Source organism: Tinamus guttatus, unplaced genomic scaffold (assembly GCF_059628265.1).
Source record: "Tinamus guttatus ecotype Peru unplaced genomic scaffold, ASM5962826v1 Tinamus_guttatus_pri_ptg000033l, whole genome shotgun sequence".
NCBI lineage: Eukaryota > Metazoa > Chordata > Aves > Tinamiformes > Tinamidae > Tinamus > Tinamus guttatus.
Genome location: NW_028288567.1, coordinates 1796217 through 1809317, shown reverse-complemented (window position 1 = coordinate 1809317; position 13101 = coordinate 1796217). Strand labels below are relative to the sequence as shown.

The following is a 13101-nucleotide window of genomic DNA, read 5'->3' as shown; positions in this document are numbered from 1 at the left end:
CCTGTCTGCTCAGTTACAGTGACTAAACACACGCACAAGAAAAGCTAAATTACATCAAAGATGCTTTAAAAGCTACAATGCAGTACACAAACATATTTGCACAAATTTAAACTGTTACCTCCTGGACATCCTCTGGATTCTTTCTTGAAACGATCTGAAATGCAAAACAAAAAAAAACATATCAGTGCTTGGATTTTCATTTTGGAAATTAGTTTCATTTTGGAAGAGGAGCATATGATGATCTCTTGCTGAAAAGAAAAATCTGAGGGGGGAAAGAGGGTATGTTCTTTTTCAGTTTGCACTCTTTTTTTTCAGTATTAAAGTTCACTATCCAAATACATCATAACAAGGTATTTTAACATTGGACAGAGTTGTGACACACAGAAAGACGAAAGTTCTATGCACAGAGACACAGAAGGCATTCCTCTCCAAAAAAGCTACACAGAACACATCCCCATCAATCTTTCTAGCCTTTTCCTACAAATTTATATCAGGGTCACATTAGTCCCAGCAACAAGAGTCAATGATAGCCTCTTGGCTTGATAAAAGCTGTGCACGACTTCACTGCAGATCTTAGGCTTGGCATTTACTAAGACGTATTTCTACTTGACTTACAGCCTCCACAGCACAGCTCGCACCAGCTGACTCAGTCCTTGTGTTTTACTTCTCCTTAAAAACCCTTTACCTTATTAATTATAAATTACTTTATCCTCAGGAAAACTGACATCAAAAATAGGCTTGGCTCCATACCACAAAGGAACCTGTATTTTGTCAGGCTTTCTTTTTTAAATAAAAATTGATTACAGAAGTCTCTGAAAACTGAGTTCTGTATTGGGCCTACAAACGGCATACCCGCACGAACAAGCAAATCAAATTAAGGTATCTTTAATTCATAACTGCAATTATCTTGCACAAGTCTGTGTTATCTTCCACTATAACTCAGCCAAAGCTCTTGAAAAATTCCAAGTCTGATTGAGCTAAACCAACATAGAGCATTCTCAGTCCAAAATAAGATTATCCACATACACCCCAAAACACCAGTAAATGACGTATATAGACAAGTCCAAGAAGCCCATGCTACTTCCACCCTACAGACTAAATTAGTATCCAGCAGCACCACCAGCATCACTCGGCTCTTGCTAAGATGGAAATCTTCCTAAGATGGAAATCAGTGAACCCAGACTTCCCTCTTGCTAAGTGCTCACCACCCTCCCCAGATAAACTGGCTCTCTCCTTCCCTTTGGTTTTCCAGGAATCCTTGCTCAACCCTCCCAGATTTCCCAGCATCAGTTTACTAGACAGACAAGTCACCAGTCTTTTACATGTTTTGAAGGAGACATGACACAAAAAGGAAGGTTTGTTTTCTGCATCACGTTTATCAAAAACCTGAAACATTCTCCTTCTCATTTCCAAGTTATTTTGTTCCTCCTGCACATTAAAATCTTCTTCTCCCAACATTGATAAAACACTCCTCAACTGTTCTTCAGTCTAAGAAGTCTAAGATCTTGCACCGTTACAAGTTTTTAACTTGGCGGTGGTAGCTGTGCTTTCTTTCACTACCAGGCACCTCGCGTGGAGTTTGCTAAAGAGTCTCTACTCTTCTAAGATTGAAATTCTTGATGGAAGGAAGCTGTAGAGCTGAAGTGAGGGGAGAAGGCACCATAGGCATGACTGCACATCACGGCAGAACATCAAAGGGCACCCACTGAGTGTTTTGCTTTGCAAGTCACCTTCAATTAAAGCCTTACAACAATTTTGGCAGCTAGGTAAGTTACCAGATGGGCAGAAGACTCAGAGAGATGAGTAATTACCCAGATAGTTAGTAAGAATCTGAAATAAAATCCAGAGGCCTGTATCATCTGAAATAAAATCCACAGGCTTGTATCATAGTCACTTGTTTTAACGTTACATAACCTTCTATATCTACATACCATGCCAACTTTGAGTCAGTATGCAATATGTGTTGCCTACTTTGTTCTTCATATCCTTTTTCTGAAGGTCAATCTCAAAAGAGGTCTTCCCATTCAATCCAAACTATGATAATTCAGAGACTTGGCCAAATATTCAGTGCATATGAATCAATGCAATTGGCTTCTTATGCCAATCTGTAATGCAAGCAACTTTCATCCATTTAGAAATATATCACTAGGCTACCCACTAATGTGAGCTGAGCAATGCATAACTATGTTATATGCCAAAGACAGAGATCCATGAGCCAGCAATGTGCCCTTGTGGCAAGAAAGCCAATAGGATCCCAGCCTGCATCAGGAGGAGCGTTGCCAGCAGGTGGAGGGAGGGGATCCTGCCCCTTTACTCAGCTCTGGTGAGGCCGCACCTGGAGTACTGTGTGCGGTTCTGGGCTCCCCAGGACAAGGAGGACATTGAGCTTCTAGAGAGGGTCCAGCGGAGAGCCACGAAGATGATTAAGGGACTGCAGCATCTATCGCATGAGGAAAGACTAAGTGAGCTGGGCCTGTTCAGCCTGGAGAAGATTGAGAGAAGATCTTATCAACATGTACAAATACCTGAGGGGAGAATGTAAAGAGGATGGGGCCAAACTCTTCTTGGTGGTGGTCAGTGACAGCACAAGAGGTAATGGGTACAAGTTGAAACACAGGAAGTTCCATCTCCATGTGAGGAAAAACTTCTTTACTGTGAAGGTGACAGAGCCCTGAAACAGGCTGCCCAGAGAGGTTGTGGAATCTCCTTCTCTGGAGATCTTCCAAACCCACCTGGATGTCACCCTGTGCCACATGCTGCAGGTGTCCCTGCTGGAGCAGGGGGGATGGACTAGGTGATCTCCAAAGGTCCCTTTCAACCTCAACCATTCTGTGATTCTACGAGATCAAGTAACCCAACACTGAACAAAGCACTGGAGACTATTCCAGCCCTCCAGATGTCCAATGTAACTCATTAAAATTTTATCAGTGATAATCATAATCCTCTGAATTATCAGTTTTACTAGTAGCCAGTATTTATAGATCTCATTATTGAAGTTTATTTATAGATCTCTTATTGAAGTATTTTTATAGTACTGTATTACCTTACAAAATACTCCAATGTATTCAGTTTCTACAAAATACATGACTTGCAAAACCAGAAAGCGATTGATCAGTGACCAGAAAGGAGTTTCATAAATAAGGACTTTTAGAAAAAGTCAGCAATAATGACAGCTGATCTGCACATTCAGAAGAGCCTGCATAGGCAGCCATGCCTTTGAGTCAGATGTTTAGGACACTCCAAACAAGCCCTTTTCTCAGTCATACTTACCAACTTATCATAGTGCTGAAATAGAAAGCTCTTGTAACTTAACTTAGTTTCATGAGGCATTCATTCACAGGTCAATGGAAGGAACCAGAAATCTCCTAGATCTTGCAAACACAATAGGAAGTTCCCTCTTACTTTTTTTCCAAGCAATTCCCCCGAGTTGCTGATCAATAAGCACATGGCTATCGAATTAGCCATAGAGTCAGATCACTGCAGGAATGGGAGTGAAGAATAGGAAGAGAAAGAAAAGAAATAGAGATGTATACAGAATTATTTTAAATGATTTTGTGCAGTATCTAACTCTCTGTGTCTTCCTCAGTTCAACAACTACATAACAGTCCATCAGATAGAGCCCCAGAGACAAAAGCTATTTATACATCCACACTTGTGAATTCAAAGTTGTTGTGTTTTTTTTGTTTGTTTGTTTCTGGGGGAAGGGGGAGCCAGAAGAGGTTTTCTTTTTTTCTTTTTTTTTTTTTCCTTTTTTTTTTGGGGGGGGCACACTTTGGGGACTCCAGTCATTGAACACATTGAGAAACTAACGGATCTGTGTCTAGCTTTGTTTACAATACACAATCATGATTACAATATCACAGAGCATTTTTAACTAACTTAAGCCAGTAAGAACAAAGCCCTTAGAGCAGAACAAACAGAAGTCTTGGCTCATTCCTAAATACAAGAGCTGGACTCCCTATTCCCTACTGCACTGATATAATGGCATTGACTTTTTAGGGATTTAGCTCATGATGACCTACTGAGGAAAAACGCGGAGACACTGTTTTCCTTGACTCTATCCCAAGAAAGGCTTTTAATATTAGATTCAGAGCAAAAAAGCAATATTTTCTCCTATCAACAAATACCACATTTTGTTTGGCTTAAGAAAAAAAAAAAAGTACTTTCCATGCTCGTGTTCCGCAGACTACTACATGAGAATTTGAAAATAATAAAACAAGAATTAATCCGCATTTTCACAAGCCATGCAAACTGATTGTGCTCAAATAACCCAAAAGCTACAATACGTGTGTGTGTGCATACGCTATACGTACGACGGACCCGTAAGGGGCACCTATAAGTGTTCACTGCTCTCACAGACAGCACATGTGCAACTACAGCAGCTGTAAGATCACACAGAGACCATTTAAACAGTCAGTCCTCCTGCGACACTCCCTGATGTTCTCTGTATGTCCTGCCATACATGTGGATTGAGCTTCCAGTTCCCTTACGCTGATGTGCATGAAGTTTCAGCTCACTCCCCTTTCTTGCTTAAGGAGAAAATGGAGGAACAAAGAAAACATGAGTTTTCCCTTGGGGAACAGAAGCAAGGCCGGCATTCCCCAAACCCAGCTCTTTGCTTCATCTCCCCTTCCTCTCCACCGGGCCCAGCACTCCCACTCCCCGCGACCCTCTCCTACCCCAGCGGAGCAGGGAGGCACGCACGGCCCTTCGGAAAGGGACTTCCCGCAGGCTCTCCAGCTGCAGCAGCTCCGCGCACCGCGGCCGTGCTGGAGACACGCGCTCCGCTTGCTAATCCTCGCTCGGGAGCTGCCTGCGCTGCGGGATGGAGCGGGAGGCAGCGCGATTCCACCGCGATCCGTCCGAGGAGCCTTGGGGGAGAAGGGAGGGAGGGAAGCAGCCGCCAAAGGGGCGGCCTGGTTTCTAAGTCACTGTCCTCTGCCCTGCAGCAAGCAGCGGAGAGGAGCACAAAGGAGGTGACTCCCGAAGGGCGCCTGGGGTAACCGCAAGGCAGCGCGGGGACCCGCGCAGGCTCCGCTTGTCGGGCACCGCCGCCCCGCAGAGGCGGCGGCGGCCCCGCGCGGCGCCCGGCTCGGCTCGGCTCGGCCCGGCCCGGCCCGGCCGCGCACGCCCTCCCTCACTCACCCGCGCCGTGACCTTGTAGACGGTGTGCCCGCGGGGGTGGCGCCGCGGCTCCGTGACCGTGTAGAAGCGGGCCAGGCCGCCGCCGCGCTCCCGCGGGCTCAGCATCCTGCCGCCGCCCGCCACAGGCCGCGGCGCGAGGCGGAAGCGCCGCCGAGAAACGCCCCGGCCGCGGCCCCGGTCCCGCCCGCCACCGGCCGCGGCCGCCCGGCACCGCCCAGACGCCGCCGCGAGGGGCGGGCCGGGCCGGGCCGAGGCGGAGCGGAGCGGAGGTGCCGCCGCCGGGGCAGCCGTTGGGGCCGTTCAGCGTCGGCGGCCGCTCGCGTGTGCCTGCGTTTTCCAGCCGCCCCTCTGTCCCCCCGCCACAAATCTCCCGGTTTTCAGCGAGGCTTAAGGATCTCCCGATCCTCGGACCTCGCTGTTGAGGGGCCCTCCCGTGCGGCCAAGGAGCGCGGTGTGAGGCCGCAGCAGATCCTCGTGCCGTGGGCTCCTAGGATGGAAGATGCCTTCCATTAGCTGCCTGTAGCGGGGTCTGTGCAAGCGTAGGTCCTACCTGATATTAAATGAACGTTTAAAATTCTTTTTATAATTATTTTTTCATTAATTTAATAGCAGATATTTTAAAAATCAGCTTCTTATCAGCAGCTTGTTAACACCTCTGATCTCACACAGATCTCTGACATAAGGAAAAATACTTAATTCGCCTTCTCTGTAAATGGTAAGAGAGTCTTGTTCTAAAGCTTGCAATAAGCAGGTGTCTCCTTTGAGCAAGACTGAGCTGTGTCATGAATCTTTACAACCCTCCCAATTACTGCTGTGAAAATGAAAGCAGTTCATCAAGGATTGCATTAGTTTCCTGAGCTCCAGACGAGATTCCCTTCTGCAGACCGGGAAGGCTCAATCTGCGAGCTCACCGCTAAGTGAGCGGTTTCACTGGAGGCACCAGTAGGGCTTCCCCTCATGCTCGGCCGCTCCTGCTCGTCTTCTGAGCATGGAAGAGCCTGTCTTTTACCTCTTTTGGCAAGATGTTGATATATCTAACTTAGCGCAAGTAACTGTTGAAAAGGAGCACCTCAAGAAATAAGGCGATCTTGACCATCATGACTCCAAAGCAAATTTTCCAGCACCACAGCTAGAAGATATATCAAACTCCAACAGACAGTAACTGTTTTCTTACATCAAGAATAATGGAGCTAATGTTTCCTTGAATTAGACTTTGCAGGAATAATTTTTTTATATGAAGTAATTCTAGTGTACTAATGTGGGGAAAAAAAATGGGTTTTGCTTAAATCAGAAGTGAAAGGGCTAAAGTGATCTCAGAGGATACTTTGTTACTGTTATCTTCCCTGATTTTAGCTATAGGAAACTTGCATTTGTGTTGGCCCCTTTATAGAAAAGAGCTGACAGAAAATACACTTGGCCTTCAGTCAACAAAACAGCATTTTCTAGCACAGTGGATCAATTGCTGGATCATTTACTTACTCACAGACCACTACTTGACCACTTGGTTATGTCATGCAGGTCTTATAACCCTTCAGTGTAATAAAATGATTAGACAACCATTGCTGTGTCTTAATTTAGTTTATAGGGAATCTTTATGCTCACATATATATACCAGCAGCTGCAGAGGAAGCATGTCCATGCAGAGCTCAGGAACAGGCTTCCCCAACTATTATCAGTGAGTGACGTATACACATTTTTTCAGTTGGTATAGTTACAGCTAACAGTCTCTTGAATGGCTACACATCCAAGGCACTGGAAAACTCTGCAAGAACTATCCAATTATATCCAACTGGAATTCCTGGGATATCAGGCAGGAGTTGGCAAGTTCAGACAAAGTTTGGGGATTCTTCCTATGATAACTTTAAGATAATGGTTAATAAAAAAAAAATGGTGAGCACCATTTAAACTTTGCACAGGGTGATACCAGAGACCATGGGTACCCCTTAAGACACTCACTCTGTTAACAGCCATGCCGTTCCATGGCTCACTGGTGCCTGCAATGGTGTGAATAGAACTCAAGGGTTCTGTTGAAAATCTATGGAGCTAGCAGTCATGTCTGGCTCACAATGAAGTTCCCAATTTGATTATTCTTGCTTGAAAGAGGAGTTACTTGGGCCGGGCTCTGCAGGTGATGTTGCTTTCTTGCAGTGGGAGACATGTACTCAAGTGGTCAGTCCTTCAGCATGTATGGCAGTGTTGGTGCTTCATAGGATCTCGTAAGGTCTCCTCCAGTGGGGCTGAAGAGAGGTCTTTCGTTGGTGGACTTTCACATATCCCCAGTCTCCTGATTGCAATGGATGACACAGCAGAAGGTTCAGGAGGAGCATCACATACCCGTGGTTATATAAACCTAACACTTTTAATTAGTTCTCTGCAATATCCTAGCATTCGGTCATCCTCAAATATTAAATCTCTTGGTCCAATTGGAGGTGTAGGTGGCAACATCATAGGCCTTCCCATAATAATTTAATATGCTGATAGTCCATGCTTTGAGTTTGCCATGTTTCAAATTTGTTTTAATTTGCAAATTAACGCAGTGAGGAGGGCCCCTGGCCCCTTAAGGTTAGCCTCTGCACGAATGTTTGCAATGCATGTTTTTAGGTTTCCATTTCTTCCACAGTTCCACTTGTTTGCGGATGGTTTGCACACTGCAGCTGCTGTTCAGTGCTCAAAGCCTTGCACACACCACAAATAATCAGTCCTGTAAAATGAGTGTCTCAGTCACTGACGATTATCAAAGGTACTCCAAATGAAAGAATAAACTCTTTCAGCAACTTTTGCTACCGTGGTAGCATTAGCTCTCTTAAATAGATATGCTTCTACAAAACAAGAGTACATGTCAATTATTACCAAAACATATTCCAGATTACAGCCCAGGGGCATTTGGGTAAATTCATTTTGTAATCTAACATATGGTCCATAGGTCCATAGGACCTGGGTTGGGCTGAAAGGGTTGTTTCCATTCTATTTCTCACATTGTGGGTTAAACAAATAGAACAGGTACTAGAATATTTTTGTTGAATTGAGGAAAAATTCAGTAAAAACCAATCTATTTCTATTGTAGCTATCATCTCCACCTGGTTCATGGGGCCCATTGAATGGGCCACACGAGCAAGCTTAGGCAAGAGATTCTGAGGTACAACCAGGCAGCTGTCCAGGCAGGAGCAAAGAGTGTCAGCCTGTAAAAACCAGCAATGTCACAACCAAACATTCCTCTCGATTTCAGGGGCATTGTCCTGCAACTGCACAAGATCTTGCAGGAACGAGAAGGAGGTTTGGTCTTTTGACAGACAGAGGATTGTAAAGGGCTGCCTTTCTTGCAGAGTGATCTGCAAGGGCATTTCCAATAGCAACATCATGGCAAGAGGAGGTATGAATTTGGCATTTCACAACAGCAGGTGCTAGAGGGAGCTGTAAGGCATCTAAGACAGTTTCTACATGTGTGAATAGAAATTCCTGCTGCGGAAAAAATGCTGTGGGGGAAAAAAAAAAAAGTTTCCAGAGTGGTCCAAAGTCATGAACAAGTCCAAAGGCACATGGGCTGTATAGTACATGTACAGTACAGTATTATAGATATAGTAGACTGTGTAGATACAGTAGAGTAAATCTAGTCTGTATAGATAGAGAGTCCTTTAGCAAGAACACACGCAAAGGTTAAAGCAATGAGTTCAGCCGCTTGTGATGATACCACACCTTGTTTGAGCAGGTGGACCATAATTGAGATAGAAGTCAATTTAACAGCTCATTTGTTGAATCCTCACATTCAGAGGAAGGTGATGTTTTCACTGAACCATCATAATCACATATTACAGCAAGGAATTGCCCCTTCTGGTATACAGGAACCTCCAGCAATACGTTATCCAGGGAACATTAGATAATACAACCAAGCATGCACAAAAGATCTTTACAAGAAGATCAACAGGAGTAGTGGGACTTAGTAAAAGGCACACTGGGCAGAAATTGAACCAATTGAAATAGTAGTTGGTCTGGAAACAGAACGTAAAATAGGCAGCCTGCTTATGCCAATGATATTTCTTAACTCCTCAGAAGGTGGTAAAGCAGGAAAGTCAGAACGTTTAAGGGTAGAACAAGTTGCCCCTGTACTGAATAAAGCATGGTACTGGAATAGTCCAACAAGGGTGAGGGTCCATGGAGCCAGCCCAGAAACTTCATTTATGTAAATATCCACAGGGTTTTGGAGCACATACATATCCTATGCTGACAGGATAGGCACTTTGAGGCACTAGGATTCCCTTAGATTAACTGGTTCCCATTCTCATTCATTCAGGGAGACAAAGTCAGAAAGGGACCCACGCATCCTGGATGTCGGCATGCTGAAGTATCTGCCCTGACAATAAAACCAGGGAATTGGGGGGGCGGGGAAGACAATACAATATGCACAAGGACACTATGCCATTTAAATACCTGAAAGACTGCTCCTAGGAGTCCAAACTCTGCACGTATTAGGATCTCCTTAAATAAAAAGTGTCCCTAAGAGGCATAGCTCTTGGTTAATCCCCCTTGAGCTTGGGACTGCCTTTGAGATTTCTCTGTGTTCACAATGAAGCTGACTAGAGAAGGCAAGGTAGATGAAATTTCAGAGAACTTCTGGGGAAACTTTTCTTTCAAAGCCAAAATCCTTTCAGTTAGCTTTATGCTGTTGCCGCACATCTGATTCAAGTGCTGCTCAGTTTTCTGGATGGCAAAGTCGTAATTCTTTTTCTTCTCAACATGCCCAGAATCTGAGCAGGTAGAACTGTAATCTTCTGCTCCTGTGCCTAATCCACTGTTGCCTTTGCTTGTTCAGGTTTTAAATATTCCTGATTTTCACAATTTCTATTTTGATGTTCAAGTACCCAGTCAGATGGATATATTTTTCCTGAGTATTCTGCCAAAGAGGATCCAGGCCTATCTATAACACTCACTAAAGTGCCACAGGGTTCTGACTTAATGCCTGCCTCTCTGACCAAGATGAAATTAGAAGCAGCATCAGTTCTGCCTGTGCCTTTCTTTACAGAGTTTAGGTCTGTGCCAGTGAAATGGAAGTTTTCGGAGCCGTCCTCAGCCATCCTTGTCCACATGCAACATGTGTCCGCTTGAACCCTTAGTTGATCTCCTTCAAGGTCACTGACTCTAACTTCAGACTTGCATCTACCTCTCATCCTATCACATTGATTTTCTGCAGTCTGGCTCTGGTCAGGCAGTTTTTGAGCAGATTTGTTGGCTGTCATCTCCTGTGCTATCTAAGAGGCTGTTTACATGGCAGGCCCATCATTGGGTTATAAGTGTGTGATGCAACATTTGCCTCACAGAGCTGTCGATGCTGGATTTGCTTCTGTTTAACATCAAGAACTTCCTTCCAGGGCTTCGTTTTCTTGTTTTAATGATTCAGGTGTGGATTCTATTACATGCTGTTCTCCTTGCACCTGATGAATAATTGCTAATATCTTGTGGATCTCCTTTGGATCAATCTTATCATTTTCCCTATGAAGTAAAGGCACTTTTTTTTTTTAATCTTTGACAACAACTCTTCCTGGCCTTTTCTGAAAAAAAGAGATGTTGATATTTGCCACAACCATATCGCTCTTGCTTAGCTGGGCCTGGTTTATATTGCATAATTCTACAAAAGCCATAGCAGTTGAGCTCCCTCACGAAGCTCACCATGTTGTTGTGCTTCAAGTGTTTGGGGAGGATCCTGGTGAAACTCTCCTCATCCAGCATATTGAAACTCTGCCCATCTGCGCTCCAGCAGATGAACTCGTTGGTTTGGGGATCCTCCACCAGTGCCCAGATCTTGATGAGGAAGTGGGGCACAGCTGTCCTACCCCCACCCAGACTTGTGTCATGACCACTCGGCCACATGTGATCCCTCCCCTTTAAAAAAAAGGGCAAATCCTCCCTTATCCGGTGATCGTCTGGAAGCATACAGGCAATCCTCACTCAAATTCCAATATAGAGATTTGAAAGTTCCCTTACCTTCTTTTATGGAATCTGGTATTTCAGTGCAGGTGGCCTGCAATCCTTACCCCCGGTCCTGGAGGATCCAAGTCACAGCACCAGAACTGTCGTAGAAAAACTCTACTTGTCATAATTTAGTTTATAGCCTTTATTCTCACACGCGCACACAACAGCAGCTGCAAGGAAAGAACATCTGATACACAGCTCAGGCAGAAGCTCCCCGAGTGTCTTTATATATATATATATATGTATATGCACACACACATATAGTGCGAGTGACTTATATACGTTCCTTTGGTTGGTATAGTTACTATCTAACACTCTCACAAGTGGCTATATATGCTAGGTATTTTCACTGGAAAATTCTGCAAGAACCATCCAGCTCTATCTAGCTGGAATTTCTGGGATATCAGGCAGGAGTTGGCGAGCTCAGACAAGGCTCAGGTATTCTTCCTGGCTTCTTATCTTAGGATAGTGGTTGGTAAAAGTGGAGTTTGTTTTCGATTGTCTTTTATTTCCACAGCAGGTAGAAATTTGCTTATGAAGCAGCACTTGTTTATTATATCTCTTAAGATCTTATCACTTTGAGGTTTAGTGGTATAAACAGAAAATAAGGGGGACTCAAGCCATTATTGATTCATTGCTGATGGATGTTATAATAGATCTCATTTAAATTTAAATAGCTAACTCAAGCATCTTCTGAGAAAAAAATATACATCTTTAAATGTTGAGTAACTTCAGGTATTTGGTGGGAGGAGGAAGGGAGAACAAGCAATATTTTCAGTTACTCATAAATGGAAGCCTCTTTTTGAAAAAGATATAAATAATTTACTTTAAAATTATTCTCATAATCTTCCCCAATCTCAAGTGTTCACTGCTGTTCATTTGTGAAACGCAGTGGGTCTGGGGAAATTTTTTTGAGAAAGTAGGAAGCAGTGCTCGGGGGACCTGGATCTGAGCCACCACCTTAAAGTCCATATGTTCAATACAACAGATCCCAACACCTCCCAGTGAGTCAGTAGTCTCCATTCACTAGGGAGTTTCAAAAACTCAAATGATTCAAAATATTTGGCTTATAACTGACTTGAAGAGACCTTGCTTGAAGAATTTCTCTTAACGCAATGTAGCCAAATTAGCTGTACGATTACAATAATAATCAAGGAGAGCATGTAATCTCCGACTAAGTGTTAACAAAATATTAAGGCTTCCAGAGATCTTAATAATGAGTAAGGAATAATAGCAAAAGGAATTACTGAGTAAGGAACAATAGCAAAAGGAATAACATTTTCTGTCATATTAATAAGCTTTTACTTACCTCCTGCTTTGTCTGTTGTGAAATCAACATATATTTCTCTTCCTTAAACAATTTGAAGTCACTTGTATGAAACAAATATCACAAATGGGGAGATATTTTTTTTTACTTGATTGCAGTTCCTGCGCAAGATCTGCATTATTCAGCACTATCATGTTTCATACGCCTTATGTTACATTCTCTTGCAGTAAACGGTACCAGCGCTTACTTTGTCCTCAGAGGACCTCCCCAGAAGCGGAGAGACGCTCGTGGGCTGGAAGGAGAGCGGCTGTTTACGCAGCTGGGAGGCAGAGCACCGCGTGTTTCTGCAGAGCCGCTCTCCCAAGCACCGCGTCGTGTCGTGTCGTGTCGTGTCGTGTGCGAGCGGGTGCCCCGTGTTGGCAGAGCACAGCGTGAACTCACAGCGAGCACCTCGTCAGGCGGCTCAGGTGCGCTTTAATGAGAGGAAATTAAAAGGCATTCTCAGGTGAGCGGCTTTTGCTTTTCCCTTAGGAGGGACTGCGGTGCTGCCGTGCTGCAGCACACCCGGCTCCTGAGGGTGGGGGGGGAAAATGAAGGGCAGTCTCGTTTGAACGGCTTTACACCCCCCAGGGGTGTCTCCCTTAAGGAGAAGGCCGCTTATGGAAACTGCTGCATAAATACAGTGCTATATCCATTTGAAGGACCCCAAAATACTGGAAATGGGG

General features: G+C 44.3%; 1 protein-coding gene and 1 pseudogene across 1 annotated transcript in view; both read right to left on the bottom strand.

The window, feature by feature from the left end:
• Window positions 1–5293, bottom strand: part of RPS6KC1 (ribosomal protein S6 kinase C1) — an 81243-nt gene extending 75950 nt beyond the window's left edge. Inside the window, exons 1-2 of the mRNA XM_088532005.1 lie at window positions 5146–5293; window positions 119–154 (exon numbers count right to left, since the gene is read on the bottom strand). Of these exons, the coding sequence (XP_088388131.1) occupies window positions 119–154; window positions 5146–5250 (141 nt within the window). The 5' untranslated portion in view covers window positions 5251–5293. The remainder of the gene's footprint in view (window positions 1–118; window positions 155–5145) is intronic.
• A 4343-nt stretch (window positions 5294–9636) lies between these two features.
• Window positions 9637–11007, bottom strand: LOC148596044 (heat shock factor protein 2-like; annotated as a pseudogene).
• Between the last annotated feature and the right edge of the window lie 2094 nt (window positions 11008–13101).